This window comes from Danaus plexippus, assembly GCF_018135715.1.
Source record: "Danaus plexippus chromosome 3 unlocalized genomic scaffold, MEX_DaPlex mxdp_25, whole genome shotgun sequence".
Lineage (NCBI taxonomy): Eukaryota > Metazoa > Arthropoda > Insecta > Lepidoptera > Nymphalidae > Danaus > Danaus plexippus.
Genome location: NW_026869844.1, coordinates 2,344,780 through 2,366,709, shown reverse-complemented (window position 1 = coordinate 2,366,709; position 21,930 = coordinate 2,344,780). Strand labels below are relative to the sequence as shown.

General features: G+C 31.2%; 1 protein-coding gene across 7 annotated transcripts in view; it reads left to right on the top strand.

Moving 5' to 3' along the window:
• Positions 1–21,930, top strand: part of LOC116765866 (adenylyl cyclase 78C-like) — a 51,365-nt gene that overhangs the window by 10,178 nt on the left and 19,257 nt on the right. For 6 of the 7 annotated variants that reach the window (XM_061526713.1, XM_032655518.2, XM_032655510.2 and 3 more), the window contains exons 2-3: positions 13,564–13,599; positions 19,005–19,064. In XM_061526713.1, the coding sequence (XP_061382697.1) occupies positions 19,020–19,064 (45 nt within the window). In that variant the 5' untranslated portion in view covers positions 13,564–13,599; positions 19,005–19,019. Of the gene's footprint in view, positions 1–10,890; positions 11,016–13,563; positions 13,600–19,004; positions 19,065–21,930 lie in introns of those variants that run through there. The other variant, XM_061526711.1, reaches the window with a different exon arrangement.

Here is a 21,930-nt window from a genome sequence, read left to right as displayed (position 1 = left end):
TAAGATTTAATAAGATCACGGTTTAGAAGTCTGTTAGTCCTGGTCAGACATCCGAAATCATTATAATTTAAGAAAACCGAATTCTATATTCTGACTTTGTTTTGTTTTAATTGTCCTAATTATGTTAATAAAACTATATTAACTATTGAATAAAAAATAAGGTACAACTATCTTGTTTCCTTTTCTTAAATTATGAAAGATACGTCAAATATAAAAAAAAATCCTTTATCAATTTATATCAATTAAATTTGACAAATTATCAATATCTCATAATGAAACTGACAATCTAAAATTTTTATTCTATATTTTTTTAAATGTCAGTTTATATACTGTATAACGGCCTTCGTGTCATTTCGATTAAACGTGACATTGGCATAATGAAACATTATGCTCCTATATGTATAAGTATCTCTATGGTCTACATATGTAGACCATAAATTAAAGAATTGAATTCAATTAATTGACATTGACAGTTGTTAATTCACCAATCACGCTAGCTTACAGTGAATTTCTAGCGCACAGAAGTTTTGCTGTTGTTAACTACAGATACTGAATAACTACAAATACATAAATAGATTTTTCTGACAGCTCTTGTTTTTCAGTTTCACATGTTTTCTTAATAAAAATTTTGTTCAAAAAACTTCAAATCAATTTTTATGAAACGAAACGATAAATACAAAGTCTGAGATTACAAGAATTAATAAAAAGTAAAAAATATAGAATTACAATGCACAACAAAAATAGAATAATGTCAGAGACTATTGCGGGTACTCATTTAAATGAAACTAAGGTTTTGGGACACTACGCGTTTTTTTATTATTTTTTACTATCCAATCCCTGAAGATACCACAAGACCGGAAAGTCGGGATTATGTCGTTAAAAAAAAAAAAATCCGTTGCATCCGTAAACCTTAGTTTAATTTAAAAAAAAAGAATCCACAAAGAAAAAGTACAAAAGTACAATCGCCAACAACTTTTCTTAATAAAAATAAGAGTCATAAGTTATTTAGAAAAGTGCAGGTCGATTAGTATCATGACATTAAATCCATATAAAATCATCCGGAAAATAATATTGAATAGAATAGGACGTTGTCTACAACGCAATTAACCTCGGGGACGAGAAGGCTCTTGCTTGAAGCACTATAGGTAATATACAGATTGATATAATTAAAAAAATGTAAAGAGAGACAAAATTATAATGTATATATCGCCGCGAGCAGCTTCAATGACGGATGCAACATGGAAATAACTGGCATCAATTATTATAACACCTTATTGGTCGTCGTTACTATTGTTAAAAGTAAAACGAAATCAAAGCGAATAGAACTATGTTTGAATTCTGGTTTAAATATGACGTCTGGACGCACGACAGGGGACTGCAGAGTTCAGCGAGTGCGTATCATAAAGAATGTGATTATGAAGAACCTTCGATAAATACAAGAACATTTAGAAGAATTGAAGTTTCATTTTAAAATATCTGGAACGTACTGAAACAAGTGACATTAGTGACGTCAGCGAGGCTGGCGTCCTCTCTTTAAAATAATGAATTTGTATTAAATCCGATATATATGTGTTTTATAGTTTATATAAAAGCGATTGATTGTCCATACGATACGGTGTTTCCAAATGTCACGCAAAGGTTACTCTGGAACATGCTGAATACAAAAAACGATCAGACAGAAAGATCCGCTGTCTCCCAAAATTTTTTTATGGTCCTCAAATAGATTTTCATATTTTAATAGTGTTAAAAATTTCAATAAATATGAATTGATAATAGTGTAAATAAAAAATAAAATGTATTTAATTTAAAAAAAAGCGTGGGGTGCTTTTCAAGATATTTATAACCATTGATGCCATGCGTCCCACGCTTTTTTTTTAAACTAAATATTTTTTTTTTATTTATACTATTCTTAATTTAAATTTATTAAAATCTATTTTCTATTTTTAGTTTGGTTTTCCATAAAAGGCGTGTTTTTAGTTTTTTTTTGACTATTATTTTCTTACAAAATTTTTAATACAAATTTAATAAAATTTCTTTTCCATTTTTTTATTTGGATTTTCTATAAAAGCGTATCTTGTAAGTTTTTTTAATGTAAATTAAGAATGATTGTCTGACCTTCTACTACTGTAATATAATTTCTTTGTAATTGAAAATTATTTTCTATTTTTTAGTTCGGTTAGCTAAAAAGCTTGTTTTAATAAACTATTATGTAACTGCAGACATACGCAGACCTCGCACTAGCTCTCTCTCTCTCTCACTCCACTACAGAGGAACTATAAAAGAATTCATTAGTCCTGGCGGTCCTAATAAGGATAATGGAAAACTGTTATCAAATTATTGCATTGTCATCGGTCCTTGATACATATGCAAAGTTTAAAATTATTCAGACTTCTAGAAAACGGTGAAGATTAAGCTCAAAGGTTCTGTTACTTACATACAACCCAAGGTAATAAAAGCGTGTTAATAAAAAAACCGAATAACAGTGATTGAAAACGCCTTGTTTAATTAGTTTGGAAAATCTTTTCAATAAAAAAGGCGGGTATTGTACTCTCGATTGTGTCAAAGTTTATGAAAAGGTGGAAAAATAATCCAATAAATTAAATAAAGGGTCTCTACAGCTGTTACAAACATTCAAACTACTGATATAAAATTTTAACGTGTATGAATTTTAATATTTATTTAGAAAAACTATATAATATCATAATAAAACTACTAATATGTAAAAATTTCTGCACCTAATGGTCGCGTCCACGGTGCGGTCTCTCCTTAACTTTTCCATATGTCTCTCTTGAACCGAGCGCGTGCAGTCAGGGCAGCATCTTTGTTGAAACTCGTTTCTACATTTTTATTTAGGTGTCTGTTTCTTCTTTTGTAAACATCCTGAAGCCATTTCATTAGTCGTTTTCTCCATGATCCAAACATGATCCACGCAGAGTCCACGTTGATGAACGGATTCTTTAGGGTCCCATATCAATGTTGCTGGTTTTGTTGGACAACTTCACTCCGGGAACTCTTCTCTCCATTTCTGGCTGATATATAGCTTATTTCTTCGTCTTCTTTTCTTTATTCCCACATCTAGATACACCTAGACACGTTTAACAAGGTTCACCAACAAATCCTATAATGTTTCTTAATATTTAAATCAATAGCTTTGTTTTCTGACTATTCATTCTTGAATTCAATAATTTTTGCTCGAAATTGAATGTTACAATCATTCAACGAAAAATTTCTTAAACAACTTTTTCGTGAATCACCCATTTCGCAAAAACTATATAATTTATCCAAAAATTCTCACGGTATTGACGAAGTAAGTTGATAAAAATTATGCGAGACGACTAAAGAGGACTGAACATTAAACAGTTGATTTAAGACCAACAAGTGAACAGCATCAGCTTGAAAATTCAACGCGACATTAGTTTTATAAACCGGTGTCATTCTTCTCATTTCACGTGCCGAATGCGTAACAGTAATGCTATTTCATGTTTGTGAAATTTTATGCATTAGATGTATTCACTGATTTTGAAAACTAGGTTGCTTTGTACACGAACATTACCTTATAACTTTAACACGTACATGTGGTATGGAACTAAGTTTTTGAGTGACTCAGTTTGATCATCCGTATTAATGTAATGTTATGCGAGAAGATTAAAATGGATCGTGTGCATTAAAAATGTGAAGAGAAACAAAACTATTTATAAAGAGTGATTATTAAAAAGTGTATTACTTTTTTGTTAGAATCAGTCAAAATACTTAACAAAATTTTGTTATTTAAATTGTTGTAATGTTTTTTTTTGTCCATTTCTCATTTTGCAAAATAAATTGCGATCTTTTTGGAATTGTAGTTTTCTAAAGGCATTGATTTTGTTACAATTGAATATTGGTCGTAATAAGAATGGAAACTATGGTAACTCCAAAATTTACGATTTAAAAGTATTTTCATTAGCCCATTGACATCATTATCGAAGCAAACACCTATAAACATTATGTGATGTACACAAAATAGTATGTGATTATTTATTTTTGTAAGAAGAATACATTGTTTCCTGACATATATTAATAAAAAAAAATATGGATTGTATATACATCACTCATTTGAACTTGAAATTAAAATACCGCATTACAGCAAATGAACATTATTACCTATTTAGATCAAGTCCTAATCTTAATTGGAATACAGATGCCAGATTTAATAAATAATCTTTATCATAACAATAACATGTTTAAAATATTGGCATTCGTCTGTGCATTTCCAGAGCTGCAGAATTCAGTCGTTCTACAAGACGTCATATAATGGCACTTAGTTCATTACTCTATTTCGGAAGCGTGTTTACTATCGACATAAAAATATTTCAATCATTCGGATCGACGGAGCGGAATTAATTTTACACAAATATCTAACGAGCTACGGCATAATAATGTGATGTTTTGAAATCGCGTCTAAGGATGATAGAATTAAATTATTTATGCTGAAACTGACGCGAAGTGCACCAGGTAAAAACGTGCTAGTCGCTATCTGTGTGGTTCCTTTGAGATTAATGTCAAAAATAATTATGACCATCGGAACAGTGAATTAATTTGTATACATTAGGATAAAGTTACAAACAAATAGATTACATTTGAATTAGTTTTAATTGAACAAAGTTTATTAAGGAGTTAAGAAATGAGATAGGGGATTTTTTTTATTTTGATATGATTATATTTTTTTGGTTATTGAAAATAGTTTGTTTACGAAGCATTTTTTGAAAGCAATTCATTTCTGCTTTAGAATAACAACACGATTAAAGACACAGATACACTAAGAACTCAACAAGAAAGTGAATTTGTCATTATACTTGTAGGAAAATACTAGGAAATGTATAATGAAAAAAAATATATTTTCTGTATTTAAGTTAGCTCATAAATAAAATGGCGACACTAAAGGCTAAGGACCTACCGTCCAGTCACGTCAATAAACATTTACCGTATTGCTCTTTGTCATGAAACTTTATGAACCTCTTTCGTGGGCTACTTCTATTTTTGTCTTATCTGTGCGATTTTAAACGTTGCTCCTTGTTTTGTTTTTGTTTTTTACTTCAAATTACTCTTCCTTAAGATCTTACAAATGTAACCTGTATTAATTGTTTTAGTTCAAACGACCGAAACAAATTGCGATGTAAAAAGCCTGATGAGTTTCCCTTAACCAAAGACTATTCCGTGTAATTGCAGAAGTAAACGTCGTGACCCAGTTCTAAACAATTGAGCATCGTCATTTAATGTTGTCATTTAGCATAATATATAAATAAGTTATTATTAAGAAAGTACTTGTGATATAAATTACATCATATAAAAATACGTCTCCGTGTGAAACGTCATGAAAATAAACATATAGCAAAGCAAGCAAGACGGGATAATTCGGAATATTTCCGCTTACATGCGCCGGTGACGATGTTACAAAGGTATGTTTATATTCGGATCCCATAGGATATAAAATTCATAGGATTGGATGGATGTATTCCGAACCAGCGGATGAGAAAATATCACTGGAGACAAATGGGGTATTGACCTGCTTCAAATGGTTCAAAGTGAATGCAGGTTATGCAACAACCAGACGAAATAAATATTGATAAAGATAAAGTTTGTCGAATTTGGTAAACAGTTATTTGACACTCGGAATTCAGCTATATATTCTGCCAAGTTTTCAATCAATGCCCGTTATCACTCACCTTCAAGAGTTCGTTTGTCGTCCGAGACATCGAACCCCGGGATTATTTCGCTTACACGATATGCATAGAACATCCTGTAACATATAATCTGCTTGTCACCACTGTTTTCTTATTTAATACTTTTTTTTTTTATAAAATTTTAAAGGTTGATGGAAGGATTTCTCGCGGAATAAGTCGTTTATAGACATGTGTGTAATATCAATATCCTTTTTTATGTGTAAATATATAGTATAAAATTTAAAATAAGAATAAGAATAAGAATATCTTTAATGTTTCATGCCATAAACTCGTAAACACAATACCATTGAAAAACATTTTTTTGCGTAATTTTTAATTAAATAATAATGATTTATGTGTTTAAAAAAAGAGAAATCATTTTTTTAACTTTAGCAAAATCTTTGTTAATTTTGTTTTATATACCTATATCAATGTGCCATTAAAACGTGTTATTATTTAATTATAATTTATATGTATTAATTTATAGTTTAAATCTTTGTTATCAGTTAAAAACGAACATAAAAATACTTATGAATAACACAACCCCCTTTTTCAGAATATCCTTAACAGATTGAGAGTGGTTGGTATTAGGTCTCGTATCCAACCCATCGTAAGGATAGTATTAGCAAACATTATATGTTATTTATTATTACTATGTTATTTATATGCAAGAATAAACAATACAAATATAACATAATATGTCTTCGCGTACGTATTTCGTCGCATCAATGTGACACTTGTCAGTTTTGTACAAAAATAATGTAAGATTAATGTAACAGTTCGTTCACCTCACAGATTACGACGACTCATCGGTCATTGGATGTCAATATATAACTATTTTAAATTGATTGTGACCTATTTTTAATGCTTCAATAGCATTTTATTTCAGCTAGCTCTGGAGACACAACGTACATTCTAAATGTATCAAAAAAACTGCGTCTGTATTGGTACTATTGATTTCCATTTAACAAAAGGTAATAAGATTACCTTTACGAGATTATTGTCATAAAAAAGCTGGAAATGATGCTGAGAAAGATATTTAAACAATAATATCGAGCTATGTCGGCGTTTTTAAACATATTTCAAAGACGCTCTGCATCACCTCTGTCTGGTTTAATCTGTGTGGTCTTTTTCTTAACGAATACCTGAACTTCGAAATATTATTTTATGATATATTCTTAATATTTGATTATGTGAAAGTAAAATCTAAACGCCTTAATGAAATTTATCGAAACTACTAACGATTACTTTTCAATTCCCTCGGTTTTGATATTTACAGATTTATTTTGCATGTATTATGTTATCTATGTGAAAGTCAAAGCCGAGTCGTCTGAAATAAAATTTATTTTCGTCCGAAACAAGTTTAGGAGGTCTTCTTAGTAAGCATTTCAAAATACAGACATAAAGTACTCCCTTCCCGAGAGCCCGGTGATATTAATACAAATTTTGTGCTCAGAATATAGAAGCGTTGTTTGTATTTTTTTTACCTGGATGCGGCTAATGTCAAACGTAGTAATGAATGTATTCATCCGTTTGTAAGTTTCCTTATAACTTCTAAACAAATTGAAGCCCTTGAGATATGTATTATTATTATTTATAGCTAAGTGAGGTGATTTGTATGAGTATGTTCGTAAAACGCCTGTTTTTCTTAATACATAAAAAGATAACGCTAATCACGTTATGGAGAGATTATCTTAAATCTAATAGTTTTGTGTGCAACGTGGTTTATAACTTCCCTTAAAGAATCTTGAAATAAAAGTTATACATAGACGGTATGGCTGTAACAAATCTTTCCAACAGTTGTTTGTGAAATAAAAATTACATAATAAAGTTTGTCATAGGATTTTTTTTTATTTTTACAATCTATTTCCCATCACATACATTTTCACCAGCTTCACTATTATAAACATGGATAGTTGAATGTTTATGACTCTTTTCGTCATCTTGGTGAGTAGAAAAGGTCGTAAGTGCAATAGTGTTGTCAAAAATTTGATCTGTTCTGGCAACCTTATTGAAATATGGGAAGCATTTTAATTTTTCACTAAGATGAAAAATGTCTGTGGACTAAGAGAGAAGATTAAGTCAGATAAATTAAATTAAGAACATTTGCGATAAACGAATGTTACGCATTTTATATTTATTTCATAATCAGAGAGCCGGAGTAAATAAAAGATTATGTATGTTTATAAAATTAGGCCGGAGTCGTCTATTTCTGTGATGATCGTGAAAAAGAATTACAGAAAATAATTTCAAGAATTATAGCGGACCATCAAAAGGTACTACTTTTAAAAGAGACTCAGTCGGATAGTGTTACACTGCACAACATCTGAGTATAGGAAAGAGTAGTATTAAACTTAAAGTCTAGAACGATACACAGTTATGTCACGGGATCATGTATTTTTACAATGTGCTATTGCACAAGTGACTTCTGAACTTAGTTTTCAAGTCTTTTGCTATGACGATGAGGGTGACTGTTAAGGTTTAACGTGTAGATCCGTGGCTATCCCGGGAGTCCCACATACCCTTTCATCTTATCCATGTTGTCGGAGGAAAGTAATATAATTAAGTTGTAAATAAAATTTTTAAATATACGCGTCCCCGTTATTTCATTTTAAGTGACGAAGTCATTAATAACAGGTTGGAGTGGTGAAGATAAGGACGTTGGAACTTTTAATGCTAACCATATAATGCTCTACCACAAATATACTCTCACGATTATTTATTTAAATTATTTAACCTGGCGAAGTAGACCTCACGGACATTAACTTTATCTCTTAGTGTGAAAAAGTTCAGATGCAATTGAATTTAATATAAATAAATAAAACAGCCTTATAATATAACGTTATACGGCGGTTCCACGTCTGTTATCAACTAGAGCCTTGATGACGTCATTGACGGAACTTGTGAAGTTAACCGGATCACGTGACGAGCTCTTGATAGATACTACAAGTATGTGAAAACAATGACGTGGCTTGTATCGGCGTAACAAAGTCAATCAGACAACGATCGTGACTCAAACACAGACGGGGCTTTAACACCTGACGCAAAACTTTAATTCATTACGCCATTATCTCATGACTATTGAAATGATCGTAATTTTTCTTAGTTCACTATATTAACGTCTTTTATAAGTCTGTTTGATATTTTTTAATATGTATTAATTATTGTAATATTGTGAGTAATTAGTCGTGGTGGCCTGGAGGTAAAAGGCCCATCTCTCATACGTGAGTGCGCGGGTTCGAAACCTGGCAAGTACCAATGTGGTCTTCTCCGAATCATATGTACTTTCTAAGAGTATTTAGACACCACTGACGGACCGTAAAGGAAAACATCGTGAGGAAACCTGGTCTTATAATTTCAAATTATAAGATTGAATAAGATTGAAATCGCCAACCCGTCTTGAGTGAGCGTGGTGATTAATGCTCTAACCTTCTCCATGTGAGAAGAGGCCTTTGCTCAGCAGTGGGCTCCGGTAGGCTGATGATGATGATGATGATGTATTAATTTAATGATATCTGAGATTGTCGAGTGTACCAACATATTTAAATTAAACTAAGTTTTTCGGATAATAATCCCGACGTTTCGGTTCCTTAAGCAACCGTGATCACGAACAAACGAGATTAACCTTTAATTTTTGTGGTACATAGTGCTGGAGTTATTACATTGTTGAAGTAGCCTTTCGTTTTAGAAGCCTCTCGTTCAAACTATATCTTGTCTTAACTATTCTACTAGGTTTGTAACAGCAGGGACTTCCTTGATACGGGTCATATTCCAAAACATGGTTAATATTAGTTTCTAATAATGTCTATGATTACGTTCAACTATTTTTTTAATATGTGAGATTTTTGTTATATGTTCACTAGTTGATTGTATTACATAGTTAAGACGATAACTAAGCATTGTCGCCGGATGCCGGGTCCTTTGCGGCCTAGTATAGTGTATAATATTTTAGGATAAATAATATCGGACAGTCGTATATATGGTTTTGAAAAGTCCTTTAATTATTTTTTTTCATGTGTTATACAAGTATTTTGTTCGAAATAGTTATGACATTGTAAAACATTCTCATTGGAATCCCTAAACGCTGCGTCTGGTTGTATGTTTGTATGCAAGTGTGTGAGAAATGAATGTATTTTGATAGCAGATTCAAATTTATTACGATTATTATTAAATTTATAACGATTATTTATGAAACGCATCTCGATTTTATCTTAAAGTAACGGATATGACGAGGGAACGCATCGTTCGGGTCTTATCTTTTAAAACAAACATTCGAAATAAAGCAATAATACATTTTGAATGACTGTAACTAGAAAAAGACATTTGATCAAATTCATAGTGTCAGATAAATTAATTACAAGTGAAATGTCACATGATATAAAATATTATCTTAGAAACGCTATGACAATGAGTTTGTTTTAACTATAATGAGTATTTAAATGAAACTAATATTATTCGGATGTACTACGCGTGCTTTATTTTTGTAAAAAACTACATACTACATATCACGGGCCGATGAGATGATCACGGTTGCTGAAAAGTAACCGAAACGCCGGGAGTATGTAGTGATATCCGAATAATATTAGTTTCATTTAAATGAATAAAACTCGCGAAAGTCTTAGATCTCATTATATAATGAGTATTGCTTCAGATTTACGTAGAAAATAAAGTAATACTTACTTTCAAATAAAAACTGTCTAAGAATTTCAAACAAGAATGTTTTAACAATAGCTTTATATTGTTTAATATGTTAAGAAATGCAAACGTGAAGCGTATTGCTTGATACAACATTTTTGACAGCCGGTGGCATTTCCTACCTAGGTGGTAGATTGTTCATTATAAGACAATTTGATATTATTTATTAAAATAATCGTAATTAATTATATTTAATTTAAAACTATTTTAATTTTGAGATTGTGAAAGTAATTACATCAACTAATTAAACAACCTTCTTTTCGTAACTCAATTGTTGCAATAAAAAAATTTCAAATAATAAAAAAAGGTGACGTATAATAATATTTATATTAATAGACAAATGGCATTTAATAAAACATTTAAATTACATTGCGTTATTTGTTCACATATTTATGATCTATATAATTTTAGCACAGCAATGTATTTCCAACAAACTATTGTAGTAGACATAGCTTTATGAATGACGTTCAAAGAAGGTCGCTTCAGTGTTCAGTAAAACTTTGTGTGGCGCGGACGCCAGGTTGTATAACATTAAAAACTTTTGACAAAAAAAATGAGTGTCGTGTGTTTTTCGTAACAGGATTATAGTAAAAAAAATTGAGATCGTGTTCTCTATGGCAAGTAATATTTTTTTCATTTGTGTATTACGTAGTTGCCAACATGGGTAACAATTGATTTTGTGAAATAAATTTTGTTTACTTATAACCTGTTATCTAAAGTAATCCGATGTTTATTATATCAGTATATGTAACATATAAATGTATAAGTAATTACGACACTGTAAGCCTTTTATAGGAAATAATACACAACTATTGTTTTCGTTTCTTTGCATTTTACCTGGTAAAAAAATTATTTACTAATCTCCTATAATAACATAGTTATGATGAATATTTTTTTATACTAACCGATTTCATTACATTTATAAGTAGTCTTATATTTACTTTTTAGTGTTAAAAAGTAATTTTAAATAATATATATCACACACAGTATATATATATAATCTCTTTTTGAAAACAGATTTAGAGAAAGTTATAACAATATATGTATTTCACATAAGTCAATTAAAAAAACGACATAGTTTGTCTCAATAATTAATTATCTCTAATAATTTCGATGTTAAAATTTATAGGAAAAGAAAGTTTTTATTCCAAATAACTCAATAAATAACTTTCACTTGCTCCGTTTCCAAACACATTCGTTAAAGTTATGACGACAAATTAATCCACAAATTATATTTAAAATCTTGACATATTCCGATAATTTATTTTGGTAGAAACCGTCACTTTGTGCGGTGAAATACAAGACTTAATTACGTTTAATCATACCCTCTAGATATTGTGTGTCATAAAGGCTGGTCTACACGACACCTTAGTCATAATGTGAACTCGCCTTTATTTGTTCATTAAACGATAATTTGAGAACTTAATTCCTTTATAGATACATAAAATTCAAGTAGTATAATTATATATATATATTTAAATATTATTTTCTATATATTCACTGACATAAAGCAAATAGTAAAAATAATTTAAATCTACTGTAGACATGCTACGTTTCGTAGCACTTTCTACAATCAGCTACGAGATCCGTAGCAGAACACACTACAAAAACTTGGTATATAACATTTGTCTGTCTGTGTTCACTTATTGAAATCATACAATTAAATAATATAATTATTTAATAATGACAGCTCTTTCTAAAAAAATATATTTTTTATTTCGCTTCCATTTTATTTATAGTATGTACTATATTATTGTAAGTATATTTTGACATTCAATGTTCTGCAACATGTCATTAAAATGTTACATACTCTATTCGTCGGGTATTAGTTATCATAACTCTTAAATATGTTTTGGTCTGTAATTGACTCTACTTTTATTTTTAATAGTTCGATAGCTTCTTCGCCAAATCTGTCGCTGACAACTGTAACATGATTTTTCATATTATTCATTCATCTTCATTCATAACGGTATAAACATAGGTATGTGAATACTAACTGCGAACTGTCAGTCTGTAGTGCAACAAATCGGACTCGTGCTAGGAGTATATGTACACTAATTGCATTCAATGTTGTGTGTTAACCGTGGAACGTTCTAGACTGCCTTCATTAGATTTCTGTTAAACATTAATTAAAGATTTATTTGATTTTCATGAAATCTTCATTAGAACTGCTACTAATATAAAGTCCTAGTTATTGGACTTGTTTAGAAATCTATTTCATACTTACTAGATTTTTCTGATGGTCTCTAAAAATTAAAAGAAATAATATCTCATTAATGTTAAGTGTACCGAAATGCATAATAAGGACGAATAAACATTCATCTTGATCAAAGGTTGATTATAAAAAGAAATTATTAAGGTTTGAAGTGAAATACACAAACTTTAAGATCAAGGAATGCGAAATGTCAAAGAAAAACATCACTTTAGTCAATAAAACATAAGTACATCTATTTAAATCCAATTTGTTTGATTCGCTTAATATTCTGAGTGAATGAAGTCAGTTTTCAGGAGTCATTCCATACACGTTACACGAGTTCAATGAGTAGATTTGAAATTATTAATAGTTTATCTATCCAATAACAATTGGATATAAATTCAATTGTTGAGTACCACTGTGTATAACATGCCTTCAAGGAAAAAAATTATAGGCTGTTTATGAGATAATGCGTCACTTGCGATCTCATATCCACCTACAAACATGTGTCATGTCAAGTACCGACCGAACGTTATAAAAAAATATAGAAATTTAATTCTTTTTAAGGATTCCTTTTATTATTTAGCGTCTCGTTCACAATGAAAAATGACTCGTAAATTAAAATATAATCCTAATCTTGGATCGCAGAAATTACAGCCGGATATTACAATTTAGAAAATTGTTTCTTAAAAAACGACTACATAATCTTTTGATATAATAATTATGTTGATGGATTTAGATGTTGATACACGGGTCTAATAAAAGAATTTCATTTTTACTTATATATGTATTGAAAAATTCAACTGAAAGGGAATATTTTATAAGACAAAATTAGTCAAAATGAGGTCTCAATGTTTCGGATCAATTCTTAGAATTTGTGTTACATATAAGCAACAGATTATTAAACATTTTAATATAACACTTAAAGGTCATTTTTATATAACTCATTAAAATGTTATGGTATTTTTTTTTCAGGCAGCAATGAAATTACAACAGCAACGGATCACTTAGGTGAGTTTGATATGGAGATAGATTGGTCGATAAAAATACTATGAAAGAATGAATGAAAGTGAATAAAAATATTCTGATAAATGCGAATAAAGCTGTTCATATACATATTTAAGTATATTATACATCTTTTGTATCTACATTAGATGTCGTGCTCTCACTGAGTGGACAGACAATATCAGTGTTACACTCAATGGTCTGTAGACAGAAGTTAGTCTATTTGTAAAATGTCTTTGTTGCTTCTTTATTGTTAGAATTCTGTAGTGAAACTTTAGCAGATAAAAGCAGTCTCCCCGTTAATTACAAACGCTTTTTAGTTTGTTACAATTTAAAGTGACAACCGTTGAGGGGAGCTTATTCCATGTTCATACGATTGACAATATGGAAGGAAAAATTATTTCACATTGACAGCTAATGTACACAAAAACGGAAAATGAATTATTTTATTATATGGTGATCGTGAGAAAGAGTACTGTCATTAATCGTTCGTAAGAGTGTTCGCGTGCCCAAAAATAGAGAATATACACATGCATAACAAGAGTGAGAATTGATATAATTTTTAAGATAATTTGGAGAAGCGAATAAATATCAGCGTTTGAAAGCATATTAGGGAAACTCTGATTCGGCATATACGGAAAAGAAAGTATTCATGCAAATAATAAATGATAAAAGTTTATACAAGGCGTTAGTCAATATGTATGGACAATGGACGAGACAGTGGTTAATATGTAAGGTTAGACATAGTCAAGTAAAAATTTAATGGTGATGAAATTTTATTTATGTTTTAAATATTGAAGCAATTTTGAGCGAAATAATTCAATTAGTTTCAAATAATGTTAAATAAATGAAAATAATATTTTTCGGATTACTACACGTATTTTATTGTTTTAAAAAACTATATCCTCCCGACGTTTCGGTTACTTTGCAGCAACCGTGATCACGGGCAGACGAGATGATCACGGTTGCGCAGTAATCCGAAAAATATTAGCTTCATTTAAATGAATACCCGCGAAAGTCTTAGATCCCATTATTATTAAATATTTATATTAATGAGAGGGAATCGAAAGTGAGACTTCCGTCATGTCACTTTCTAACACATTAGTCGACTGAACTATTGAGTCCTATACTAAATTCTCACCTGCTACCTTCCAGAGATGCACAAAATAATTTCAAACGATTAAAACTCAGTTTAACTACTAAGGACTGTGGAAGTGACGTCGATAATTCATAAAGCTCCTTCGATAAAGAATAAAAATATAAAAATAAACACAAATCAATTTATTTTGTGTATATCAATGTCTTCGTTCCTTGTAATTGGATTTATTTTGTTATGTCTGGCAGTGAGGATGAGGAATATTCTTAAACAAACATCTGTTTCGTATTCCATGTCACTATACGATATTAAGAGCTGTACTCATCTGGAATGACTTGGAAATTGCAAAATATAAAAACTAAGCATTACAGAGGACGGTCCCCGCGGCGATAATTGCCGGTCGCCGGTCCCCCGCTGCTGTCTCACGACTAATTATATACTGTCCAGCTATTTGTTTTAATATAACACACAGATCTTTATAGTTTTCATATAGATTAATGATAAAATTGTATGTTCGATGTTTCATTATATTCATCTGCTTGTGAAAAATAACATTGTTAGATCTTTGTAGTTTTCATATAAAGTAAAGATCGAATTTTACTTTCGATGTTTGATTATTATCTACTTGTGAAAGATAAAAATGACAAATTAGTTTGAATTGATCAGTTCTTATGAAAGTATGACGCTATAGAAATATATTTTAGATGGCTGAGATTGCATTTTTTACAGATGTATATAAAAAAATGACAAAAATATGCATAATATTGTATATGATGAAAGTATAGTTTCAAATTATATATAATAAGTCAAAAATAAAATATATTTGTCATTAATAACAAGAAACGCGATTAGAGATCAAAGCTTATACGGTAAACCTTACAGAAGTAAAAAAATTATAAGGTTTAAGTCGTAGTTTTTCTCACAGTCACATTGGATTTGATAAGTTACTTGGAAGAATCTGACTTAAAGCACATCATCTTCAAGAGATTGACCTTATCTGAGGACCTTGTTCATGTGGAAACCTACCCTTGGAACATTATATTAACTGTATTCACGTACATACAAACGTCCGAGACGTATTCCTAAATTATATTGCTTTCATTCAATATCATTTTAAAGATAATTTTAGTAAAATTTATGTATATATTATATTTTTATATCATGTATATGTCCCGCCGATGCAGTAATTACTTACAGTCCGCTAAACGAAAGTCTTTCATCTTTATAAATTAAGCGAACATAAAAGGATAAAGTTTTACTATCAATAAAGAGCCTCATCCCTGTCGAGTATGAAGTTCAACGACCCCATATTATAACTAATGAAGATTATCACGTAATGTATAAGATTTTTCAACGTCACAGTATGAAATATATTGAATACAGCGAGTGTAGCACTTGGAAGAGATTTCTAGTGTATTCACTATATGAAGAGATGGATAATGAATTAGTTGTATATTGAAAGATGTCCTTATTATATATATAAATATATGTTGTTTAAAAAATTAAAACGGTGTAATGTTTCTATGAAATTTTGTACGTTTTCAGCCTTAATTTCATCTCTACCTTCAATTCTAAGCAAGATTCCTTCCATATTTCACATTTCGGTGATAAAAGCAAGATTAGACAATTTAATTATGTCGTTAACTTGTTAATTACGGCTCTATTTCATTTTCGAATAATAATAAATCGCGTCAAATTAATCCGGATTTTAAATGAGAAATTAATTAGTGCTCAAAATCCCGGGAACCGTGAAAAACGCATTAACCGTTTTATACAATGTGTACTTTATATTAAACAAGTCTGTAATGGGGCGGGTTGGGGCACTCAGTATTCCTACGACATATTTAACCTTACTTTATGGCCAATAAAAAGCCTTAATTCCAGTAAGTCACTTGATGTTATTGTACCTAAGACAAAGAATCTTTGTGTGCCCATCCTGCTACTAAATTTAATGTGTACTCACATAAAATATCCAAAAGATTAATTATAGGTGTCCGTAATTGAAATTTTATTATATGTCATAGCTTATTCTACTAAAAAATATAATTAAAAAGGTTCGTAAACGATTCGAATGTCATAATTAAAATAATTAAAACGTGAAATGCTCGATACTTAATTACATTAAGTGCTTGCAGTCAGATGTATTAACGCTTAATAAACATTGTATAATAGCTATGTTTTACTAATATTTCATATGTATAGGACATGAAGAAGTTAATTTCTGAAATGTATGCGAAAAGTTATAATCAATCATGAATATGTAAACGACAGGAGTGTCACCTGCTGATTAAGCCGCCATCTTGTTTTCGATCTAATTTATAGTGTTGTTTAACTAGGGCTTGGATTTGATGCTTTCTAAGTATATCGATTCATATATTTGGACGATACCAATGTTTGACAATGTTAACTTTTATAATACATAGATTATAATAGATTTATATTCTGTTGAACGAAACAGTTTATGTATGTAATAAGTTTGTCTCCGGCGCACGTTTAGTCCGGCCAGGTTCAATTAATTTTATATGTTATCTTGAAACTTACTATATTACTGAAAGCAATCGACTGTAGTCTCGAACTACCGCGACCGCAGGACATTACGTTATTGCTCCCCGACGGTTTGTATTGATGTTCAAATAGACCGCATGAAATCGATTAACGTATGTCAACTATTTAAATTGCCCACACGTTTCGACTCTTTTCATATTAAATAAACTTAAAATTCGTCGGCATTTATTACTTTCGATTGAATTTGAAGGTATTATACTATTCAATATATGGTGGAGGCGATTTAACGTATCGAATATTCGCAGCCGTTTAAGCCTGCAGAACGTAGATTGTTTCATTCAATTGCTTGTTTTTTTTGATATCTGTTTTGTTGCTATCAGTAGAAGGTCCACAAACGTGCACTCAGTTTTCATGATCCCATAAAACTAGACTTGTTTGTGTAACGTAATAATTCAGTAAAAATATCTCACGATGACGCAACACGTGGCTAACAGACCAAGACGACTTCAGTAGTATTTTTATAGTTTTACATTATTCCTGAACGAGTGTACACTTCCTGGCAGTATTTATTTTAAGTTCGACCAAAATAAAAATAAACCCAATAGCTTCTCCAATATTAAAAATTATGAAAGTATTTTTAAATAATAATAATTTATTGGAAATTATAGGAATTGTTGTTTCTGGACGACGAGACAAAATAATTGGAACAAAAGTAATTAAATCTTTTCGTTCATTAATTTCTGTGTTTACTTCTATCTCTGAAACTTCTTCAGTTTCAAGAATAGTCCTATAGCACAAAGTGACCTACTTGTTTGGCTGACCTTTCCTTATTCAAGTTAATCTCCTCAATAACCTACTATTCCACTCGTCTTAAATGGGATTATTGTTTTTTTTTTATATTTATATAAAGAGACATTTTTTATGAATAAAAATATTTTTAAATAAAGAACTTTTATAAATTCCCATGTTGGAGCTGAACAATAAAACAAAGAATTAAATTAAAAGTTCCGCTCTGAACTCCGAGTGAACTAATGCGAAGCGGTGAATGGAGCACTGTTAATGTGGCTTCACACAACAAAAACTGTCATTATTGGAAATATTAACAAGTAAACAGTTTGAACTGCTCTGCTGAGTTTGACAACGTCAGGGGACCTATGATGAGTATATGTAAACACTTGCGTGGTTAAATTCAGGTAAAATTTTTATAAATCTTTGTTTTCCTATCGATTTCAAAAGGAAAATCTGGTGTCGAATTTTCTCTATGGATTTAAATTAAATACACTAGTACAGTTAACATTTATGAATGTAAAAGTCTATCAATATTTTATAAGCATTGTTAATTTGACGTGAAATAAATAACATAATTTTTACAAATGGCGCATTGCTTCCTTGTGTACACTATCGATATGGTTGTGTAGAATTCGGTGGCAAACGGACGGCCGGCGTTGTTTCACTCCTCAGTAAACAAGGGGCTCCCGAGACGTGGAACTCAACAATGTTTGAACATGATTTATATAAAGGGAGGACATTAACATGGATACAGGCTTTGAGGACACGCCTTACAATTTTTTTGATTTAAATGATTTTGATCGAATTATTACTGAATATGTATACCTAATATTAAAAAACTTAAAATATTTGCGATGTTTATGTGATTATGAGATTGTTGGTGAATAATATGACTAAAATATTTGAATGTTTGTATGTAAATATAAACGTAATATAACAGAAGAATAAAAGTTATAATAAGTGACGTGAAATATCAGTTTTAAAAGTGTGGAAGTTTGAGTAACAATAGTTTTTGTTTCAGATAATTTCAACAAGAATGGCTGATGTACACCATGAAGATAATTGTACGGGTCTCGGAACGGTGAGTATTAATATACATTAGCATATTTACTAGAATACACACCAGAATACACATTAGATTATACACTAGAATACACACTAGAATATACACTAGAATACACACTAGAATATACACTAGAATACACAAAATATAAAATACCATATCACAATTGTGTGTAACGATCCCATTTCGTATTCTGTTGCGTCCTCTTTCTTTGCTCAAAGTTATTATAATAGAATTGCCCGCTTTCTGATTGGAAAAATAATTGAATATTTTCGATATATGTTTATGAATGTATTTAATTTAAAACACAATATAATATTACCCATTCAACCTCATAGTTATAAAATTACAATAGTTTTATTAAATATTATTTATTGTTTATATAGGGTTTTCCATTAAGGGCGCTTGATCGTGCAGAACTTCCATCGTAGCGTGTGCTGTGTGGCACGTAGCGCCGTCCTGTTGAAACCACATGTTGTCCAGATCCATATTCTCGATTTCAGGCCAAAAGAAGTTGGTTATCATCGACCGGTATCGCTCACCATTGACGGTGACGGCCACACCATTATCGTTTTCGAAAAAATACGGACCAATCACGCCTCCGGCCCAAAATCCGCACCAAACAGTCACTTTCTGCGGGTGCATTGCCACTTGGTGAACCTCGTGTGGATTGGTCTCGTCCCAAATACGGCAATTTTGCTTGTTGACATAGCCATTCATCCAAAAATGCGCCTCGTCGCTGAAGATGATTTTTTTGCCAAAATCGGCGTCAACTTCCAACTGCTCTAATGCCCAGTCAGCGAACACACGGCGCTGTCTATGGTCATTAACCTTGAGCTCTTGGGTCAGCTGGATCTTGTACGGGTGCAGGCTCAAGTCACAACGCAAAATTCGCCAAGTTGTCGTCTGCGAAAGGCCGAGTTCCTGTGCGCGACGCGGAATTGACTGCCGCGGGTTTTCGAGGACACTGTCGCGCACAGCGGCGATATTCTCGGCAGATCTCGCGTTACGTTGACGCACGGGAACCGGCTGATTGTTAACTGACCCGGTTGACTCGAATTTGTCCACCAATCGACGGATAGTCGACTCGGCAGGACGATCATCGCGACCGTAAAACGGGCGAAGTGCGCGGAACCATTTTCATAAAACAATTTTATGATTTGCACGTGCTGCTCGACACTGTAACCTGCCATGGTGGTTTGGGAGGACGGAATGAATATAACACACTGCATTTGACAGCTGTCACTCAAACAACATGGCCGCAATCAGCTGTCAAAGTTCAAGCGTCCCTATTGGAAAACCCCTTATATAACGCAATATTATCCATATATATATTTTCTTTATTAATATATTTTCTACAAGATAATTAAATAAGCCGTCCATGTTTCACGGGATGTGTTTCCTCGTTGAAATTATTAAAGTTATATTCTAAGAACAAAGCGATCCTCGTTAGTGTGATATTCGTAACGACAGGTGTCTCATTCTTACTTAAATATAGTGTTTTATTCACTATTAACAATTACTGAATTACTGAATTTTTTCTGTATACTTTAAAAGTCTTTAATTAAAATAAAATAATAAAATTCCAATGTGACTTAAAACATAAAAGCAAAGATATATTATGAAAGCTACAGAACGGAGTCAGATATTCAAAGAAATATTTTTTTCTATGGAAATGAATATATTTAATAATATTTAAAATATAGCGAATTAATTAAAATAGACTCTAAATAATAATGATTTAAGTTGTAAATTGAACGCTGTCAAACGATTCCGTTTCGAGACTCGTAGATCCAATTAATTACTTTAAACTGAATTTGAGGGGGAAAAGGGGTCAGTAGTTAAACTATTGTATAGTGAATGACTTTAAATTATGATTCGTAACAAACAGCTCGTGTTACAATAAACGTATTTAGTAAATGTTTGTTTCTGCTAAGTGGCGTGCCTCCCTCATGTGCCGCCCAAGCTGCAGTCGCCTTCACCCCGATTTACTTTAATAGGTTAAGAGCTTTTGTTTACAAGCTGTTTGAACACGCGTCTCTATGTAAGCCGAGATTTTGTAAAAGGAAATTCTATTAGAACTATATTTTTACTGCTTTTTTTATGTTAACATACAAAGAATATAAAAAAAACATGCTTCCGCTTGGTATGTTTGATAGATTTCATATTTTTATAATTATTGGATATTTAAATTCTTTGGAGACAACATAAGTATTCGGTTCTTACTAATAGGAGTATTAGGAGCAAGCTAGTCGACTCTGTTAAAATATAATATATTCATTTAATCCGTGTACATATGTATCATTGCTATTTATGCACATTTTGCACTATTTATTGCCATATCATAGGTAGTTAATTCATCCCTTTACTAAAAAATCATTCGGAAGAGAAACAATAAAAACTTTGAGGGCGCTTTGGACCGTCCCATCAGAGTTATAGGTAATGTATGTGAGAGTAATAGATCATAGTATAGGTGTTCACACTTTCATACTGAAATATGACTGAAATAAATAAGTTTCGAGAACGACCAGGAGTAGTCATTTTTTCATTTCTCATGAATTGCTTGATTTATCGTTATAAAATTCCCTTTCATAGAGCTCCGAGCAAATCAAACAAGATGAGCTTTATTCACAGTTTATATTAAACAAACGTGGCTTCCATTCGCTGGCTGCTTTAGTAATCCACAGAACAGAGATTAGAATGGAACGGTGTTTTTATTGCTCCGGCCAGATTTCTTAAGCGTTTTATTAAAAAGAAATAACGAATGTCCTAGAACGCGAGAAATTCATTTCATATCCTCTGACTGATATTGGAGAATTTGATTGACATTTAATCTTTAATTGACATCAAAACCAAAGGCACAATTAACGATAGTATGCAAAAA